Source organism: Phyllobates terribilis, unplaced genomic scaffold (assembly GCF_046119375.1).
Source record: "Phyllobates terribilis strain yellow unplaced genomic scaffold, ASM4611937v1 Scaffold_8__6_contigs__length_399053987, whole genome shotgun sequence".
In the NCBI taxonomy this organism is placed as follows: Eukaryota; Metazoa; Chordata; class Amphibia; order Anura; family Dendrobatidae; genus Phyllobates; species Phyllobates terribilis.
In genome coordinates, this window is record NW_027362768.1 from 130,343,059 (window position 1) to 130,363,785 (window position 20,727).

The 20,727-nt window shown below is 45.9% G+C and overlaps 1 protein-coding gene across 7 annotated transcripts in view; it reads left to right on the plus strand.

The window, feature by feature from the left end:
* The window catches only part of CACNA1E (calcium voltage-gated channel subunit alpha1 E), a 1,192,401-nt gene that overhangs the window by 1,018,806 nt on the left and 152,868 nt on the right, over nucleotides 1–20,727 (plus strand). For all 7 annotated transcript variants that reach the window (XM_073643295.1, XM_073643291.1, XM_073643293.1 and 4 more), the window contains one exon: nucleotides 412–515. In XM_073643295.1, coding sequence (XP_073499396.1) covers nucleotides 412–515 — 104 coding nt within the window. The remainder of the gene's footprint in view (nucleotides 1–411; nucleotides 516–20,727) is intronic.

Here is a 20,727-nt window from a genome sequence, read left to right on the forward strand (position 1 = left end):
GGTAGTATTCAGAAAGTGTTAGGGACTATTGGAGTAGAAGACTAAACTGGAGAGTCTAATACTGTTCTTTTTGTATACTATTTCCTCTTTATGGTCTGTTTCCTTAAGATACTAAGATACTAAAAAACCCATTTAAGATGCATAGACCTTTAAGTGGTAAGACAAATCATACAAAATGTAGCCCCAGTGGCTGAATTGTTGATGCACCAATACTTTTTAAGAAGTTTATGGAGCTAGCGGTCCTAAGACTGATCTTGAATATGACTGCGTGAAGATGAAAGAAGCAACCGGGACCACACTAAAATACCACCACTACTCTTATATAGATAGCTCCTTATCAAATCTTAATCTTTCACAGATAATGTCTACATATATTATTGAGTTATCTTATATTTTTTCTTTACTTTGTAGACCAATGATGCCTTAGGACCCACTTGGAATTGGCTGTATTTCATTCCTCTAATTATTATTGGATCCTTCTTTGTCCTGAATCTAGTTCTTGGTGTCCTGTCTGGGTAAGTCTAAACCCTTAGTATATTATACTTTGGGAAAATTATTTTACTCACATATCTACAAGGAAACAAGGCATTTGGGATTATCAAATAAAATGTTATATTGTAAGATACTTAAATAGTTAAATTTATCCAGGAAGACCAAGAATGTGTATGCAATCTGAATTAATCAACTGTAACATAGAATCTGCTATCACCAGACTTTAATAAAATAATAAGTCTCCACCAAGCTTCACTGTGGGTATGGTGTTCTTTTGGTCACGTGCAGTATTGGCTTTGTGCCAAACATAAGTTTTGGAATTATGGCCAAAAACTTAAATCTTGATCTCCTCAGGCCATAACATGTTTTCCCACACGCTTTGACAGACTTAATGTTGGTTTTGGCAAAACATAGCCAAGACTTGGATGTTTTGCCACCCTACCCCACAGGCCAGACATATGAAGAATACGGGAGATTGTTGTTACAGCATTCAATCAGTACTTGCCAGAAGTTGCTGCATCTCCTTTAATGTTGGTGTAGGTCTCTTGGCAGCCTCCTGGAACCTCCTTGCCTTTTCATCAATATTTGAGGGATGTCCAGTTCTAGGTAATGTTACTGTTGTGCCAAACTTAAAGCAATGATGACCATCTGAAAGGTTTTCCATGGTATATCTAATGCCTTGCAAATTTTTTTGCACCCTTTTCCTGACTGATGACTTTCAACAATGAGATCCCTGTGATGTATTGTAGGCTGTTTATGGACCATGACTTTTCCTCTAAAGTACAATTAAGAAAAAGTTAGTAAAATTCTACTAGAAGAGCTTGTTACGTAGATTTATACAGATTATGGGTGTTATTAAAGGTGGAAAATGATTTTTCTTGGTATCATTTCTCTTTTTCATGACAAAACCAGGCATAATAACAGGGGTGTGTAGACTTTTTATATTGACTGTAACTCATTATCATGACTAAAAGTTGTGATTGTTCTAGGAATGATGGTACAATTGGAGGATGTAGTGGCATGTGACGGGACATTTATTATAAATTGTTTCTAAAATGTTTTTTAGGAAATACTAGTAAATATTGTGCTGGCTGGATGAAATGGGCTATACAATCTTTTCTGCTTTAGCCATTAGATTTTACTTTTTCTGGCACATCTAGCTGAAAAGGTGAATCCATCACACAAGGCATCATCTATTATACTGGTTTCCAATATTTTTACCATAAGGTAACTCCTCAGGACACATGTTGAAGCCCATTGCATCCTATAATGCCTTATAAGTTATAATATAGCATTGGGTCAAATCTATCACAATATGCATTACTTGCAGCTCAAAATAATTAGAGACATGCAAAGTAAGAGCAAACAAAGAAAGAAAGGAGTAACTTTGTAGAGTATAGTGTTCACCAAGGACCTTCGAATTAGCTAAAGGTCAACCTAGAATACCGTAGTTTGGAAAACCTCTTCTGATATGTCTGTATTCCCATAATATAACTATATACTGGAGCTTTTTTCTTGTTCCAATCCTCTCAGAAATGTGTGTTACTAGTTGGCGCTGTGTCCATAAACAATTTGACACTAACCAATCAGAGCTGATAGTTCTCGAATGTCTAAGGGAACACCCCACTTAAAAATTGAACGGTATTCGAGAAAATACAGAAAAGATGCACCATAACTCAACAACTGTTATTTCATGGGAAACATGATTATTACCTAAAAAGACACGTCATGATAGATGACAGACAATCTTTAAAGTGGAGCTTTCTGCCGAGGAATTTCTTACTAGGTGGCAGGTAACGCCAGGGTTCTAGGGAACTTTGGTTCAGAAACATTCAAGCACACGCTATTGTTAGTGCACCATTGCAGGAAACTGTGACAAATTTTGTTGCATTCCAGCACAAATTGTCTCATTTGGTTTCAGAGGTTTTTTTTAATATTTACAAAATACTGATTGCACCTCACTCAAAAAGTCAAAAATCGGATGTAGTATTCCTTAGCTGGAAAGGGGCACTGCTTAGGATTAGTCATTAGCGAGCATGCTCGTTACTTGAGATTTACGAGCATGCTCGGGTGTTTCTCGAGTATCTTCAGCGTGCTCGGGTGTTATGTTTGAGTCACTCCGTGAACATGATTTGCGACTGTTTGACAGCTTTAATACATGTGAGGAATACCTGTTTCTTAGGCATTCCTCACATGTATTAAAGCTGTCAAACCGTCGCAAATCATGCACACTGAGCGACTCAAACATAACACCTGAGCACGCTGAAGAAACTCGGCGAGCACCCGAGCATGCTCGCCGAAAAGGTTAACAGAACATACTCGCTCATGACTACTTAGGATCCAAACAGTCTATAAAATGTAAAATTTATCGTCCAACTGGTGCCACTCTTATAAATTATCACTAGAAGACTAGGTGTCTAGTGCCTCCTAGTCCAACCGCACCCCTCCAATGATTAGCAGCTTTATGTCATACTGTGTACACAGAAAACTGCTAATCAGTGGTGTGGGCGGGGTTATACAGAGCTCAGCATTCCAAGCTCTGCTAAATCTGCAGCAGATAAAACTGTGATTCTATCACAACTGCTGCACCCAGTAAACTAAGTAATACATCACTGGAATCAGGGTCTCTGCCCCTGTGTCATGCTGCTGTCATATTACATAGAAAAAACTGCTGACAGATTCCTTTTAATGCAGTAAGCCGAGTGGTGTAAACCCACGTTAAGTTTGCATTGTGTAAATGCTGCTCTAGATTAGTAGATGAGCCTCATTGATCCACAGTAGTATCTATTGTCAAGGGATAATCTGATTTCAATTCCATTTATTGAAAAGAAAACATCAATCAACCAGCAAAATATTCCATTTCTTGTCATTTGATACCAACTTTACCGTTTTCCATTCTACAGTATCCCACTCAGTCCTAAGCACGTATCATTATACTGAGTGTTTGCATCTCTAAGTGACCTGGCTACTTTGCATTATAAAAACCCAGCAAGGAAAGCAATCCCTGCGTGGGGGAAATTGCTGCAGTCTTACCTTGGGTTTTCAGCATTACATAATAGCACGGTATTTTGAAATAATGGAGCTCCGTAATTTAAGGTAAAAAAAAAGGTTTATACTTGTAAATAAATATATAACAATCCCAGTAATAAAGCACAAAAAAATAAACCAAATACATTACTTCTGGTGTGATAGATTTTTATTGCGCGAGATCCTGTAGAGTTGAGTTGCAAGCCTAGACAGTTCATTGAGCGTGTGTAGGCTGCGGAGTAGTAGGCTTAACCGTGCGTTAGCCCCTTATCACTGTGTGTGTCTGCACCAATCTATTTCTCAATAGCAGCATGCTATGCTTCATAGTGCAAGGCGTGTGGCTGGTTTGCGGAATATGCAAATTTTGAAATTGGAAGGATAATTAAATCAACAAATATGTTTAAAAACTGTAAGGTTTGCTATAATAAAGTGATAATTTTGGGGCGACTCCCCTCGTATTTTTTTTTTTTTAAATTTGTAAGTTCGTCCCCCTCTTTACACATGTTATGGTGCTTTAACTTAATGTTCTCTTATTTGCTAGAATTTATGGCACATTATGATCGGAACTTTGTTGTGCCATGTTTGCTCTTTTCCTGTTTAGTGTGTATTGTTTTTTTAAGACTGTCCAAAATATCATATGTATTGTGAATGGAAGAGACACTGGCAAACCAAGTGCTAGGCAGTGCCAGAGAGAGAATAGGAACCGATTTACCCTTTGGTCCTGGTCACGTGGGATTCATTCATGTGTCAGATGCAACTTCTCCCCTGTAATTGATCTCTTTTTAGGCGGATCTTGCAGTCTTAGAGTGTTTGCCAAAAAAGAGCTGAGTGCAGTGTTAGGGCTTATGCACACTGTAAGGGGGGAATTTGGCCAAGAACTAGCTCTGTGTAGTGTTAGGGCTCATGCACACTGTAAGGGGGAAATTCGGCCAAGAATTAACTCCGTGCAGTGTTAGGGCTCATGCACACTGTAAGCGGGGAATTCGACCAAGAATTAACTCCGTGCAGTGTTAGGGTTAATGCACACTGTAAGGGGGGAATTCGACCAAGAATTAACTCCGTGCAGTGTTAGGGCTCATGCACTGTAAGGGGGGAATTCGGCCAAGAATTAACTCCGTGCAGTGTTAGGGCTCATGCACTGTAAGGGGGGAATTTGGCCAAGAACTAGCTCTGTGTAGTGTTAGGGCTCATGCACACTGTAAGGGGGAAATTCGGCCAAGAATTAACTCCGTGCAGTGTTAGGGTTAATGCAGGGCCGGCTCCAGGTTTTTCTGGGCCCTGGGCGAAAGAGTCTCAGTGGGCCCCTTTAACGCATACCACGATTCATGATGCACAGATACGGCGGAGAAATATATATATATATACAGTACAGACCAAAAGTTTGGACACACCTTCTCATTTTAAGATTTTTCTGTATTTTCCTGACTATGAAAATTGTACATTCACACTGAAGGCATCAAAACTATGAATTAACACATGTGGAATTATATACTTAACAAAAAAGTGTGAAACAACTGAAAATATGTCTTATATTCTAGGTTCTTCGCAGTAGCCACCTTTTGCTTTGATGACTGCTTTGCACACTCTTGGCATTCTCTTGATGAACTTCAAGAGGTAGTCACCGGAAATGGTCTTCCAACAATCTTGAAGGAGTTCCCAGAGATGCTTAGCACTTGTTGGCCCTTTTGCCTTCACTCTGCGGTCCAGCTCACCCCAAACCATCTCGATTGGGTTCAGGTCTGGTGACTGTGGAGGCCAGGTCATCTGGCGTAGCCCCCCATCACTCTCCCTCTTGGTCAAATAGCCCTTACACAGCCTGGAGGTGTGTTTGGGGTCATTGTCCTGTTGAAAAATAAATGATGGTCCAACTAAACGCAAACGGATGGAATAGCATGCCGCTGCAAGCTGCTGTGGTAGCCATGCTGGTTCAGTATGCCTTCAATTTTGAATAAATCTCCAACAGTGTCACCAGCATAGCCCCCCCACACCGTCACACCTCCTCCTCCATGCTTCACGGTGGGAACCAGGCATGTAGAGTCCATCCGTTCACCTTTTCTGCGTCGCACAAAGACACGGTGGTTGGAACCAAAGATCTCAAATTTGGACTCATCAGACCAAAGCACAGATTTCCACTGGTCTAATGTCCATTCCTTGCGTTCTTTAGCCCAAACAAGTCTCTTCTGCTTGTTGCCTGTCCTTAGCAGTGGTTTCCTAGCAGCTATTTTACCATGAAGGCCTGCTGCACAAAGTCTCCTCTTAACAGTTGTTGTAGAGATGTGTCTGCTGCTAGAACTCTGTGTGGCATTGACCTGGTCTCTAATCTGAGCTGCTGTTAACCTGCGATTTCTGAGGCTGGTGACTCGGATAAACTTATCCTCAGAAGCAGAGGTGACTCTTGGTCTTCCTTTTCTGGGGCGGTCCTCATGTGAGCCAGTTTCTTTGTAGCGCTTGATGGTTTTTGCAACTGCACTTGGGGACACTTTCAAAGTTTGCCCAATTTTTCTGACTGACCTTCATTTCTTAAAGTAATGATGGCCACTCGTTTTTCTTTACTTAGCTGCTTTTTTCTTGCCATAATACAAATTCTAACAGTCTATTCAGTAGGACTATCAGCTGTGTATCCACCAGACTTCTGCACAACACAACTGATGGTCCCAACCCCATTTATAAGGTAAGAAATCCCACTTATTAAACCTGACAGGGCACACCTGTGAAGTGAAGACCATTTCCGGTGACTACCTCTTGAAGCTCATCAAGAGAATGCCAAGAGTGTGCAAAGCAGTCATCAAAGCAAAAGGTGGCTACTGTGAAGACCCTAGAATATAAGACATATTTTCAGTTGTTTCACACTTTTTTGTTAAGTATATAATTCCACATGTGTTAATTCATAGTTTTGATGCCTTCAGTGTGAATGTACAATTTTCAAAGTCATGAAAATACAGAAAAATATTTAAATGAGAAGGTGTGTCCAAACTTTTGGTCTGTACTGTATATATATATACATACAGTATATATATATATATATATATATATACACACTCACACATACAGTATATATAAATATATATATACATACAGTGGTGACCAAAAGTATTGGCACCCCTGCAATTCTGTCAGATAATACTCAGTTTCTTCCTGAGAATGATTGCAATCACAAATTCTTTGGTATTATTATCTTCATTTAATTTTTCTTCAATGAAAAAACACAAAAAGAATTGTCCTAAAGCCAAATTGGATATAATTCCACACCAAACCTAAAAAAGGGGGTGGACAAAAGTATTGGCACTGTTTGGTCTGTACTGTAATATATATATATATATATATATATATATATATATATATAGTACACAGGGCCCAGCCTGCCACCTCATCCTTCACATATGCAGACATGCGCACACACACGGTACGCAGACGTGCGCACGCAGACACGCACACGCACACACGGTACGCAGACATATGCACGCACACACGGTACGCAGACATATGCACACACACACGGTACGCAGACACGCACACGCACACACGGTACGCAGACATATGCACGCACACACGGTACGCAGACATATGCACGCACACACACGGTACGCAGACATATGCACACACACGGTACGCAGACATATACACGCACACACGGTACGCAGACATATACACGCACACACGGTACGCAGACATATACACATACAGACATACACACATTTTTACACAAATTCTTAAAGACATAGATAAAACAGACAAATATATATACACAGTTATACACACTGACATTCACATACATGCACTCACACAGACCCATTACAAATATTTTTAATATGGGGATTGGGGAAGCCTCACTCACCTGTCCCCGGTCCGGTGTCCTGTCCAGCAGCTCCTCAGGTATGGGGCAGTGCAGGGCCCCCGGCGTGTCACAGCCATCATGGTCCTGGACCATCAGAGGGGCCCACTTGCGGTCGGGTCCGGGCCGCTCCCCCCCATCTGTGTAGGACCTCTGACGGTGTTTGATTGCCGGCACTCCCCCCAGACACGGCCGCACGCTGTGCGGCTGTGTCTGCTAGTAATGATGCGGCAGGGGCGACACACAAGCACAATTAAAGGTGCAGTGCCGTCGACCCTGCCACGTCATTACTAGCAGACACAGCCGCACAGCGCGCGGCCGTGTCTGGGGGGAGTGCCGGCAATCAAGCAGCGCCTGCGACACTGAACAGGTGCCGAGGAAGCGGCCAGGGCCCCGACAGTGAGTGGGCGGTGGTCCCCGACAGTAAGTGGGCGGTGGGCCCCGACAGTGAGTGGGCAGTGGGCCCCAACAGTGAGTGGGCGGTGGGCCCCGACAGTGAGTGGGCGGCTGGGCCCCTCTGATTTTCCAGGGCCCCGGCACTTGCCCGGGTACGCCGGGTGCTGACGCCGGCCCTGGGTTAATGCACACTGTAAGGGGGGAATTCGGCCAAGAATTAACTCCGTGCAGTGTTAGGGCTCATGCACTGTAAGGGGGGAATTCGGCCAAGAATTAACTCCGTGCAGTGTTAGGGCTCATGCACTGTAAGGGGGGAATTCGGCCAAGAATTAACTCCGTGCAGTGTTAGGGCTCATGCACACTGTAAGGGGAGAATTCGGCCAAGAATTAACTCAATGCAGTGTTAGGGCTCGTGCACACTGTAAGGGGGGAATTCAGCCAAGAATTAACTCCGTGCAGTGTTAGGGCTAATGCACACTGTAAGGGGGGAATTCGGCCAAGAATTAACTCCATGCAGTGTTAGGGCTAATGCACACTGTAAGGGGAGAATTCGGCCAAGAATTAACTCCATGCAGTGTTAGGGCTCGTGCACACTGTAAGGGGGGAATTCGGCCAAGAATTAACTCCGTGCAGTGTTAGGGCTAATGCACACTGTAAGGGGGGAATTCGGCCAAGAATTAACTCCATGCAGTGTTAGGGCTAATGCACACTGTAAGGGGAGAATTCGGCCAAGAATTAACTCCATGCAGTGTTAGGGCTCGTGCACACTGTAAGGGGGGAATTCAGCCAAGAATTAACTCCGTGCAGTGTTAGGGCTCATGCACACTGTAAGGGGGGAATTCGGCCAAGAATTAACTCCGTGCAGTGTTAGGGCTAATGCACACTGTAAGGGGAGAATTCGGCCAAGAATTAACTCCATGCAGTGTTAGGGCTAATGCACACTGTAAGGGGGGAATTTGGCCAAGAACTAACTCCACACCCCTAAACACCTTACTTAGGGGTCCCTTCAGGATACGTTCTAACACACCTCACACCTTGTGCAGCACCGGACTCCTTTAACTTTATGATGAAAAAAACAGACAGCTTTGCAAAAATAAAGTCTTGTTTACTAAGGTTAGAACATATATACAAAGGGTAGCAGCAACAATGCTGTGCTGTTTCTTCTGCATTACATGACAGAGGTTTGTGCATTACGGTTTCAAACGGCAGCACATTGCTTGTGAAGAGCGTTATAGATGCATAGTAGGTTATGCTGGGTATCTTCGTCTTCCCGGTACAGAAACATACTGGTCAATGTGTTACGCTGCGCCACTCGCTCCTCTCATCATTAAAAACTCATGCAAGACCAGTTAAACTGGATGTGCATGTGTATTGGAGAGTTAAGAGGAACTGCTGTCAATCAAGGGTTTGGCTGGCAAGTATTGATGATGCTTTGGTGCTTGAGGGACTGAGTTCTGGGTTGCTGAGTTTTCTTTTTATTTATGAAGACTTCTGTTATGGAGGAGAATTCTGAAGCTCAGTGCTGGTAAAAAAATCTGTTCTTTGGCTTCATGAAAGGTGAACTACCTGGTATACCTTCATTACTTTAGTGTCTGTTAGTAGGAACTATCCTCAATAGAAATGTTGAAGCAAATGGAGTGGATGATTTGAGGAAATGTGGAGGCCAAAAAACCTGTTGTGTGACTCTTGAACCCTTCAAATGGGTCAGTCATAGGAAAATGGGCTATAAAGAATGTTTAGTCTGAAGGAGACTGTTGTCTGAGGGAGCAAGTGGTTGCATATCGTTACCTGAGCATCGTATTAGCCATAAATACATTCAGAAGCACAGTACTAATGACAATTCCCCCACCTCCTGGAGAGGCTTTTGTACCATTATAAGTGGCTGTCGCTAAGTTATTGAGTGGCGCAATAAATAATTCTTGTACTTTTTGTTTTGCACCCAAAAAGTGTCTATAATTTTCCAGTGGGGTGCCATCCCTTCATAGCCCACTATCCTTTACTAGGGGAGATATTTACCCGTTTTCAGAAAACAAAATCTGGGACATATAACTCCCTTCTGCCATCGCAGTGCCACCCACAAATGCCACCGAAAGCTCAGGAATACCCCTTAAATAGCCACTTTGGAGAATGGTTTTACTAAACTATACATCTTTCCCATCCCAGTTTTCAGGATTGTCCTTGTGAAACCAGGACTGTTGGCAAGTATAGGAAGTTTGTGCAAGCCATGACAACAAGGCAATTAATAGTAGAGAGTAATGAAGATGCAGGTCAAATGGTGCGGAATATTAAGGAGCTGAGGAATCAAGAATGATACATTATTGCATCCAACGCGTTTCAGCACCTTCATCAGGTACTAACAGTAGGACAACCGGGCAGCAGATTAGAAACTTTCCAACCAATAGAAAGTTTCTAAAAAGGCTCTTTGCCCACCTTTTGGGACATTTTTTTACTTAAATGCATGCATTTATGTTACAAATCTTTTTTTAATTTGGTTTCATTACAATTTTTGCACCGTTTAGCTTTTCCATGCACATTTAACTTTGATTTGGTCTTTGGGAGTAATTCAGCTGAGAGGAGCTAAGTCAAAGTTCACACTTTCACTATTTGGTCAGTATTTTACATCAGTATTTGTAAGCCAAAACCAGGAGTGGGTGATAAATACAGAAGTGGTGACATGTTTCTATCCTGTGATTGTTCCACTCCTGATTTTGGCTTACAAATATTGATGTAAAATGCTGACCAAATACTGAACGTATGAATGTGGCCTAAAAGTGGAAAAATCCTATAAGGGCACATATCAAGGACTATTGATTTGCTCTATTAATTTCTGGAGTGGTGGAGTTTCGATTTCCTTTGAAAGCTTCCAAGGTGGCAGGAAGTCTGTCTAGCAAAGTTGAAAGTGTGTTCCAGACAATGGGTGATGCGATGTTTAATTCTTGGAGATAGTTCTCTGAGGAGTAAAGTTTAGGTGTGGGCAGATAGTGAGAGGTTTGGTCAGAGATGTACCAGGAAGGGGGCAACTTATAGACGTCTTTGTAAGTCATTTTATTGAACTGCATTCTCTGGTATATGGATAGCGAGTGAAGGGGATGGCACAGGGGAGTCAGATAAGTGAGGATGGGAGAGATACACTACACAGTTGAGGTTGGATTAACGGGGCACAAGAGTCTTAAGATCCCCATACACATTAGACTAAAGTCGTTCGAACCCACCGATATTGACTGGTTCAGTCGATTTTCTAATGTGTATGAGGGTGTTGACCGAATGATCATCAAGTAAGATGTCGATTGGTCATGTACGATTTCAGACTGCTGATCGTTTTGTCCCCTGGAGATAGGCAGCCGGTTGAGATGGTTGTCTGTCTGCGGCTCTTCCATAGATAATAAAGTTATGTCCTGAGGAAGAAGTTATGATAACTTCGAAAAGCATTGACTTTGTAAGCGACTAATAAACAATCCTTTTATGAATTCATCGCCTACAAGCTTCTCCTTAAGAGTATATATAAAAAAAAAGCAAAAAAAGGGCAACAATGTTTATCTGCCAAGGTTTTCAGAACTAATGCACTACCAGAATGGAGAAAACCCAAATAATAAAGATCGCGGTGACGCGCCCAGGGTGATGGGGAAACGACTCGGCGCCCGGGCCTTGTTGTTGGTTTTGGGAGATGTCGCGGTGGCCGGCTCCGGGGCCCGTACCCTGGGGTTGTTAGAACTCTCCTGTTAGGTTTTTTCTATTTTGCTGGTCACATTACCTTTTTGCCTATTTAATCCTGCACCGCCCTTCTGGCCATGCTGGACTTCATTGTAATTTCTACTCTTAAGCTAGCCAGGTGCTTTGTAACCTTTCTCAGTCAGTTTAGCTAGGTCTTTTGACCTTTATGTTCTATGTTGTGTGTTTGTCTTTTTACTGCTACAATTTCTGCTAGGAGGTGTCCATCTTTCTCCCAGTCCCTAGTTCTTGTAGGGATCCCTCCCTCACATCTATAGGTCTTCGTTCAGACTAGCTGAGGACATTAGCGGGTCTGATTGCAGGATCAGGTTCCCCGTTACATCGTAGGGATCTAGCTTAGTCCTATGGTAGGGACAGATCTCCTGTCTTTCCTTAGTGCTTGTAGCCTATCATAACAGTAAGTCCAGCCCAAAAATATCTCTAAGGAAAGACCTCCAGTTTCCATCATGGTGTCGGTTCAGGATTTGGCTCAACGCCTGCAGGGACTCTCTCTGGAGGTGGCCGAGCTCCAACAACACGTGAGTAGCTGTTCTGGAGCGCATTTTGTGGAGCCAAAGGTACGATTGCCTGATTTATTTTTTGGTGAACAACAAGATTTTTCTTCCTTTAAAAATGCTTGTTTATTGTATTTTTGTTTGAGACCCAGATCCTCTGGTGATGAATCACAGCGAATAGGGTTCATAATGTCACTTTTGCGCAAAGAACCTCAGGGATGGGCCTTTTCTCTCCAACCTTGTGATCCGTGCTTTAGATCAGTGGATAGTTTTTTTTCTGCTTTGGGGTTGTTGTATGATGATCCTGATCGTGTCTCATCAGCTGAGACGGAATTGAGACTTTTGAGACAGGGATCAGGTAATGTGGAAAATTATTGTACTCCCTTCCGTCGGTGGTCTGCTCAGGTGGGGTGGAACGATTCAGCCCTCAAAAGTTTGTTTCTTGCTGGGCTAGGTGAAAGGGTTAAGGATCTGCTTATTGCTTATCCTACACCTGGAAACTTGCAGGAGGCAATGCAATTAGCTATACGGGTGGACAGGAGACTGCGTGCAAGGGTTAATGAGAGTAAATCCTTTGCCATGTCAGCTCCTAGTCTTGAGAGGGTCTGTACAGACATTGGAGAGCCGATGGAGATTGGGGCAATGTCACCCCGCTCTCAGGAAAAAGACCGCTGGTTTTCTGAAGGTTTGTGCTTTTATTGCGGAAAATCTGACCATTTCATTAAGAACTGTGTGCTTCCTATGAACAAAGAAAAAAAAAAAAAAAAGGTCAGTTACGCCTGTATAGCCTGTTTAAACACTAAGGGGGTATTCCTTTCTGCTACTACTGCAGCTCAGGAAGAATTAATTGAATTTCGGGTATTTGTGGATTGTGGTTCTACGCTGAATGTGATTGATGGGGGATTCTTGGAAAAACTTAAATTAAAACCCAAACCTTTGTCATCCCCTATTGCCGTAGTTTCTGTCGATGGCTCTCCCTTGAAATGTGTTACTCACAAGGTTTATGAATTTCCTCTCACTATTAATGGTATTCACCAAGAAAATTTGGATTTGGTAGTATTAAATAATTTGCCTTCTCCAGTAATTTTGGGGTTACCCTGGTTAAAATTGCACAATCCTGTACTGGATTGGTCTACTAATGAAATTAAGTCCTGGAGCCCGAAGTGCTATGACAAGTGTTGTAACGGGCGCATTGCTGCTTTGGATAAAGGGGAATTACCTGTACCTATTCAGGATTTTTGGAAAGTTTTTTCTGAGGAGGAGTCGCAAATTTTGCCTCCCCATAGAGACTATGATTGTACCATTGAATTTGTCCCTGGAGCGACTCTTCCTAAAAGTCGTTTATGTAATCTTACTATTCCTGAGAGAAAGGCTTTGGAGGAATACATAGAGACGAGCTTGGCCGCCGGTCATATCAGACCCTCTAAGTCACCTGTGGCTGTTGGATTTTTTTTTGTTAAAAAAAGGACGGCGGTTTACGTCCTTGTCTGGACTTTCGCGAGATTAATAAAATTACTGTACGTAATCCCTACCCACTGCCATTGATTCCTGATTTGTTTAACCAGTTAGTGGGGGCCAAGTGGTTCTCTAAAATTGATCTCCGGGGGGCATACAATTTGTTGCGCATGAAGTAGGGTGATGAATGGAAGACTGCTTTTAACACTCCTGTGGGTCATTTTGAGAATCTGGTTATGCCTTTTGGTCTTACCAATGCACCAGCATTTTTTCAGAATCTTATTAATGACATCCTTAGACCTTTGATCGGCAAAAATGTGGTTGTGTATTTGGATGACATTTTGATTTATTCGCCTGATCAGGAGTCTCATTGGCGGAGCATAAGTGAGGTATTACAGTTATTAATGGACAATTCGCTTTTTGCTAAGCTGGAGAAATGTGAGTTCGCTGTACAGAGAATTAGTTTTTTGGGCTACATTATCTCCAGCGAGGGCTTTGAGATGGACTCGGTGAAAGTTCAAGCTGTGCAGGAATGGCCTAGGCCTATTGGTTTGAAATCGATACAGAGGTTTTTGGGTTTCGCCAATTATTACAGAAAATTCATTAAAAATTTTTCTATTATTGTTAAACCACTGACCGATCTCACCAGGAAAGGTGCTAATACGGTTCAGTGGACTACTGAGGCCATTGAAGCGTTTGTGTTTCTAAAGGAGAGGTTCAGCTCTGCCCCCATCCTTATGCAGCCTGATGTGACTAAGCCGTTTTTGGTTGAGGTTGATGCTTCTTCTGTGGGGGTCGGTGCGGTGTTGTCTCAGGAAAACAAGGATGGAGTACATCCCTGTGCCTTTTTTTCAAAAATTTTTTCTGAGACTGAATTTAATTACGATATTTGTTATCGGGAATCGCTGGCTATTAAACTCGCATTTGAACACTGGCGTCATCTCTTGGAAGGTTTTCACTGATCATAAAAATCTGATCTATCTTGATGCTGCCAAGCGCTTGAATGCCAGTCAGGCTAGGTGGGCACTTTTTTTTTCGCGGTTTAATTTTTCCGTTACTTACGTCCCGGGTACTAAGAATGTAAAAGCTGATGTATCAGATAGAGACGCCACTGCCACTGTTCCTCCGGTGGTGGAGGACGGGGAATATGAAATTTCCCGCATCCTTAATTCTAGATGGTATAGGGGGAGTTTGCAGTATCTCGTCGCTTGGAAGGGTTTCGGTCCCGAGGATAACTCATGGGTGAGGGCGGATGATGTTTCTGCTTCCAGACTTGTCAGAGCGTTTCACAAGAGGTTTCTGGATAAGCCTGGGCCTAGGGGATCTGGAGGATCCTCTTAGAAGAGGGGGTACTGTTAGAACTCTCCTGTTAGGTTTTTTCTATTTTGCTGGTCACATGACCTTTTTGCCTATTTAATCCTGCTCCGCCCTTCTGGCCATGCTGGACTTCATTGTAATTTCTACTCTTAAGCTAGCCAGGTGCTTTGTAACCTTTCTCAGTCAGTTTAGCTAGGTCTTTTGACCTTTATGTTCTATGTTGTGTGTTTGTCTTTTTACTGCTACAATTTCTGCTAGGAGGTGTCCATCTTTCTCCCAGTCCCTAGTTCTTGTAGGGATCCCTCCCTCATATCTATAGGTCTTCGTTCAGACTAGCTGAGGACTTTAGCGGGTCTGATTGCAAGATCAGGTTCCCCGTTACATCGTAGGGATCTAGCTTAGTTCTATTGTAGGGACAGATCTCCTGTCTTTCCTTAGTGCTTGTAGCCTATCATAACAGCGGTCACTCTTAAAAAGAAGAAGAAAGGGGAAAATTTGTATGGGAAATGGGAATGTTCGTGACGCCACCCGTGGTGTCTGGTGAGGACCACCAGCGCTGCGACAGTCCTCTGAGGCCGATGTTCAGGCAGCTTAGTTGGTGCTGCTCCCCACAGGTGGAGCGGTGCCTTAGGGCAGTGTAGAGAGGAATGCAGAGTAAAGCGTTGGCGGTTGCAGAGCCGCGGAGGAAAGAACAGACAGAGGCAGTAGTTGAAGTCATCCAAGTCTTTACTCACGGTAGTGTTTTCTCAGCTCAGAGCTCCTCTCTGCTGTCACACGGCGAGCTGCGGCCGCCAGGGTGGGGTTCAGCACACTCCAGGTAGTTCAGGAGCACTTGACAGGACCCCCGCTCTAGTGTGTTCCTCTCTTATTGAACTTCTCCCGCCTTGTGTCCCCCACTGAGTCCCGTACGGGTACTGCCATGTCCCTTGTGGTTAACGTGTAGTTCCCAGACCGACTGGGTGCCCTTTTTGGTGACTTATGGTGAGAACGTGGTGTAAGGCCGGGTCCCTCTGGATAAACTCAGATTAGGGCATACAGGTGGCGACTCCGCTCCGTCTGTATCCCCCTGGGATCCACATAAGCCTCTGGACTTTTCCGACAGAGACGTGAAGTGCAAAGTCAGATAATCGGAGACCGGTACCCCCTCTTGCGGCGGGTCTCTCTGGCAGGGCCAGAATAAGGTATGCAGGTGGCGACTCCGCTCCGTCCGCACCCCCTGAGAACCTTTCGCCTGTGGAGCCTATCTCCTCTGCTCCCCTCCTGGACCTTCTTGGTTGGACCCTGACCGGGGACAGAGCCGGTTATAACTCTGCCCCGACCCCCCGTCTCGAGGCCTGAGACCGGGAACCGTGGACCCTTCAGCCGGGTGCAGCTTTGTGCTGACTTGCCGACCCCAAAGACCCACGACCAAAGACCTTGTTATAAAGATGGACTCCAGTTAAAAAGAATTCTAATTAAGTGCTTAAGTAAATGCTTCCTCCACCCTCACTCACTACGTGGTTCCCCCTAACTTTGGTTCCCCCCAACTCCTCCATTCAGGCCCGGGGCAGCACTATGGTGCTTTAGGCCCCCTTCAGAACTGGAGTGGTGTAGTGTTGAGTGTGTGGTTGGGGTCCTGTGTGGTACTTCATCCTTACCTGGGAGAGGAGATACCACACCTCGTTCTGAGGTGCAGTACCCCTGTGGCGACTGAACCCTCTGGGGCGCCACAGCGGTAACGCAGGTGCAAAATACTGATGAAAAAGCGACTCACAACCTGCCAGTTCATGGAGGGGGTGATTGCTTAGTATTAGAATTGCACACAAAATAGACTTGTATAGGGTGCTGTTCACACTTGGGTAGTGCACAGTATCCGGCTTACAGCCTATTAGTTATGTCCATACTATTAGATTTAGGTGGGCTGCCCAGTACTATCTGAGTGCACCCCATAAGGTATTGGTCAATATTTTGGCCAGAATACGCAAGCTCGCAACCCGCATCAAGGGTCCTCATACTTGCGAGTCCTAACACTAAACTAAAAGCAAAGCCACAATAAGAAGAATTAAAATTCCCCCAAGATTTTTTTGTGAGTATACCAGCAGCGCAGGAAAACCACAATTTATCCGGACATCATGCCCTTCCATAGAGTACACAGGAGTGATCGGCTGAATGAGCGCTCCTGTGTATGAGTGTTATGCACACGCCCGGACTGACTGGCGTGTGCGGGAGAAGTGGTTCCACTGGACCATGAACCGGAGAGTGCCTGGAGGGGCGTGACTAAGTATCTGGCCGATCCGACCAAGGTGGCACGACGGCATACGACGCCAGTGCACCAGGGAGAAACCGGGCAGAGGGACCAGGTGCTACTCCAGGTCAAACTCCGGACACGGGGGTTGACCCACACAGGGATTACTGGAACAGGCAGGTTAGGCTGGCACAGACTGGTGGATATAAGCGAACACGGCAGGTATGCAGACGGGTGGATACAGGCGAGTATGCAGGCAGGGAGGTACTGGCCGAAAGGACGGGCTGGAGCACAGAGAGGACAAGACCCAGTACAGACTGGGTCACAGAAACAGAACCGCAGATGTGGTAGCCAAACACAGCAGAGAGGGAACGCCCGAAGCGGTGGGCAAGAGCAGAGCAGGACGGGACTGCCGGAGCAGCGAGCACAAGCAGAGCAGGACAGGACTGCCGGAGCAGCGAGCAGATGCAGAGCAGGACAGGGCTGCCGGAGCAGCGAGCAGAAGCAGAGCAGGACAGGACTGCCGGAGCAGCGAGCAGAAGCAGAGCAGAAACCGCAGGAGCGGCAAGCAAGGCAAGAGCAGAGTGGAAACCGCAAGAGCGGTAAACAAGGCAGGAGCAGAGCGGAAACCGCAGAGCGGCTAAGAAGGCCGCAGCAGAGCGGAAACTGCAGAGCGGCAAACAAGGCAGGAGCAGAGCGGAAACCGCAGAGCGGCAAACAAGGCAGGAGCAGAGCGGAAACTGCAGAGCGGCAAACAAGGCAGGAGCAGAGCGGAAACCGCAGAGCGGTAAACAAGGCAGGAGCAGAGCGGAAACCGCAGAGCGGTAAACAAGGCAGGAGCAGAGCGGAAACCGCAGAGCGGCTAAGAAGGCAGGAGCAGAGCGGAAACCGCAGAGCGGTAAACAAGGCAGGAGCAGAGCGGAAACCGCAGACCGGTGGGCGAGGCAGAAGCAGAGCGGAAACCGCAAGAGCGGCAAGCTAAGCAGGAGCAGAGCGGAAACCGCAGAGCGGTAAACAAGGCAGGAGCAGAGCGGAAATCGCAGAGCGGTAGGCGAGGCAGAAGCAGAGCGGAAACCGCAGAGCGGCAAACGAGACAAGGCAAGGGGATAGGACTCTGTTCACAAAGAACAGACGGAGAAGGAAAGGCAGAACCAGAAGCACACAAAGTACTTACAAAGAAGTAGCGAGCGTACACTAAATTCACAAAAGAGGTACAGAGACGACGAGAAGGAATTTAGGAGCAAGTTCAGACTCTGCAGAAAGACGCAGAAAACAGACAGAGGGAAAAGGGAGAAAAGGCTAAAGAAGAAACAAGGCACAGACAACTGGAAACAGAGGAACGGGAACAAATACAGCAAGGCTGGAACACAAACAGGAGTCTGTTCAGACAGGAACAGAAACCGCAAGGCAAGACAGGCAGATCTAGGAATACGGCCCCTAGAAGGCGAAAGAACAGGCAAGAAGCGAGTTCACAAGAACAGACCACAGTTCAGACACAGAACTGGAAAACAGGCAGGAAAACAGGACTCAGCTCAGACACGGGAACTGATACCGCAAGGCAGGAGACAGACAGGACTCAGTTCAGACACGGGAACTGATACCGCAAGGCAGGAGACAAAGAACGGGACCTGGCACCTTCAGAGTGCAAGCACACACTGAATGAAACACTATGCTCAGGCAGGGATAGATGGGAGCAGCTGAGCTATATACCAGGTGACAGACAGCAATAGGCTGAGGACGCACAAGGGGTGTGACCCACAGCAGGTACAAAAAGCAGGAAGTGATCGGGCGCCGCCCTTAAGCAGCAGAAACAGACAAACAGACAGCAAGGAGGGAAGCCAGAGAGTCATTCTGGACTGGAGATCAAGTGCGCGCTCTTGCACAGTGGGAGATGGACCACCATGCAAGGACGCCGCCAGGTATGTTACAGTACCCCCCCCCTTACGCCCCCTCTTCTTCAGGCCTGCCAGAATCTTCCGCAGGGAATTCGAGGACCAGTCGTTCACTTCAAGGAGATCACTTCCACTGTCCACAGGAAAAATTGATCTCATCTGGTTAGCTAGGATGCTACCTCCTATCCAGCCATCCTTAGCAACAGACGAAACGGGTGGAGTACCAGGAACAGCACACAAGGAAGTCTCTCTCCACATATTTTCAGGTGGCACCCCAGAAGGTACAGGAGACAACTGGAAGTCCTTCACCGGGTTGGAGGGAGACAGAGACTTGGGGGTAATCTCTGCTTCGAGGTACATCTTGTCAAGCTCACAGGAAGAAATAGACGGGTTATCAGATACATAATGAGGAAAAGTCACTGTCTCTTTGTTATCTGGTGGTACCCCGGAGGATTCAGGAAACAACTGGGGGTCCTCCGCCAGGTTGGAGGGGTACCGAGACTCGAGGGTAACCTCTGCTTCGGAGTACACTAGGTCAGACTCACTGGAAGAAGCGGGCGAGGTATCAGGTACCGAGTAAAGGAGAATCTCTGTCCATTCGCTATCAGGTAGCACCCCGAAGGGTTCAGGAGATGACTGGAGGTCCTCCGCCTGGTCGGAGGGGTGTAGAGACTCGGGGGTAACCTCTGCTTCGGAGTACACTAAGTTGGACTCACTGGACGAAGCGAGCGAGGTATCAGGTACAGAGAATAGGAGAGTCTCTGTCCTTTCGCTACCAGGTAGCACCCCGAAGGGTTCTGGAGACAACTGGAGGTCCTCCGCCTGGTCAGAGGGGTGTAGAGACTCGGGAGTAACTACCACTTTGAGGCACCCATTGTCAGGCCCACAGGACTGAGCAGACGAAGTATCGGGTACCGGGTGTAGGGAAGTCTCTCTCCAATTGTCATCGAGTGGTATCCCGGAGGATTCAGGAGGCAACAGGGGGTCCTCCGCCAGGTAGTAGAGGTCTACAGACTCGGAGGTAATCACAGCTTCGGAGCATCCTTGGACATGCACACTGGTTAAAGTGGGTGTAGTATCTGATGCCAGGTGCAGGAAGCTCTCCTGTGTGGACTCTGGATGGGTAGCAGTCTCTTCTGGCAGGAGAACTGGTGCACCACCCACGCACATCACCCGCTGGGGCTTCTCCGGGATACAGGGAGATGAAGCTTCAGTAGGGACTTCAAGGTAGGGGTCAGGAGGTCTCTGGGAGGACAGACTCTGGCGTGACGGCTTGCCTCTACGTCTAGCACGTCTGGACTGCCTCTTGAGGTTGGGAGAAGTATTCCGGAGAGTGTAGTCATCCTGAGTGGATTCAGGGCAAGCAACAGTCTTTTCGGGCAGGAGAACTTGTGCGCTACCTATGCACATTACCCGTCGGGGCTGCTCCGGGATACAGGGAAGTGAAGCTTCAGCAGGGGCTTCAGGGTTAGGATCATCGAAAGCCAAAAGGAAGGCCACCAGGAAGGCCTGTAGGTCAAGAACGATAGGATCCTGTGCTTCCCATAGGGGGTTGATCCATTCCAAGGCATCACCCGCTAGGTTGGACATTATAAATCCCACCTTAACCCGATCGGAAGAATAAACATTGGCATAGAACCGGAACTGCAGCAAGCATTGCCACACAAACGCACGGCATTGTTTTGGATCCCCGTAGTACCGTGGTGGATCCGCGGGAGCAGATGCAGCTTCAGCAGGGACTCCAGGAATGGGGTCATCGAAGACAATTAGGAAAGCCACCAGGAAGGCCTGCAGGTCAAGGACGATAGGATCCCAAGCTTCCCATAGGGGGGTGACCCACTTCAAGGCATCACCCGCTAGGTAGTCAAT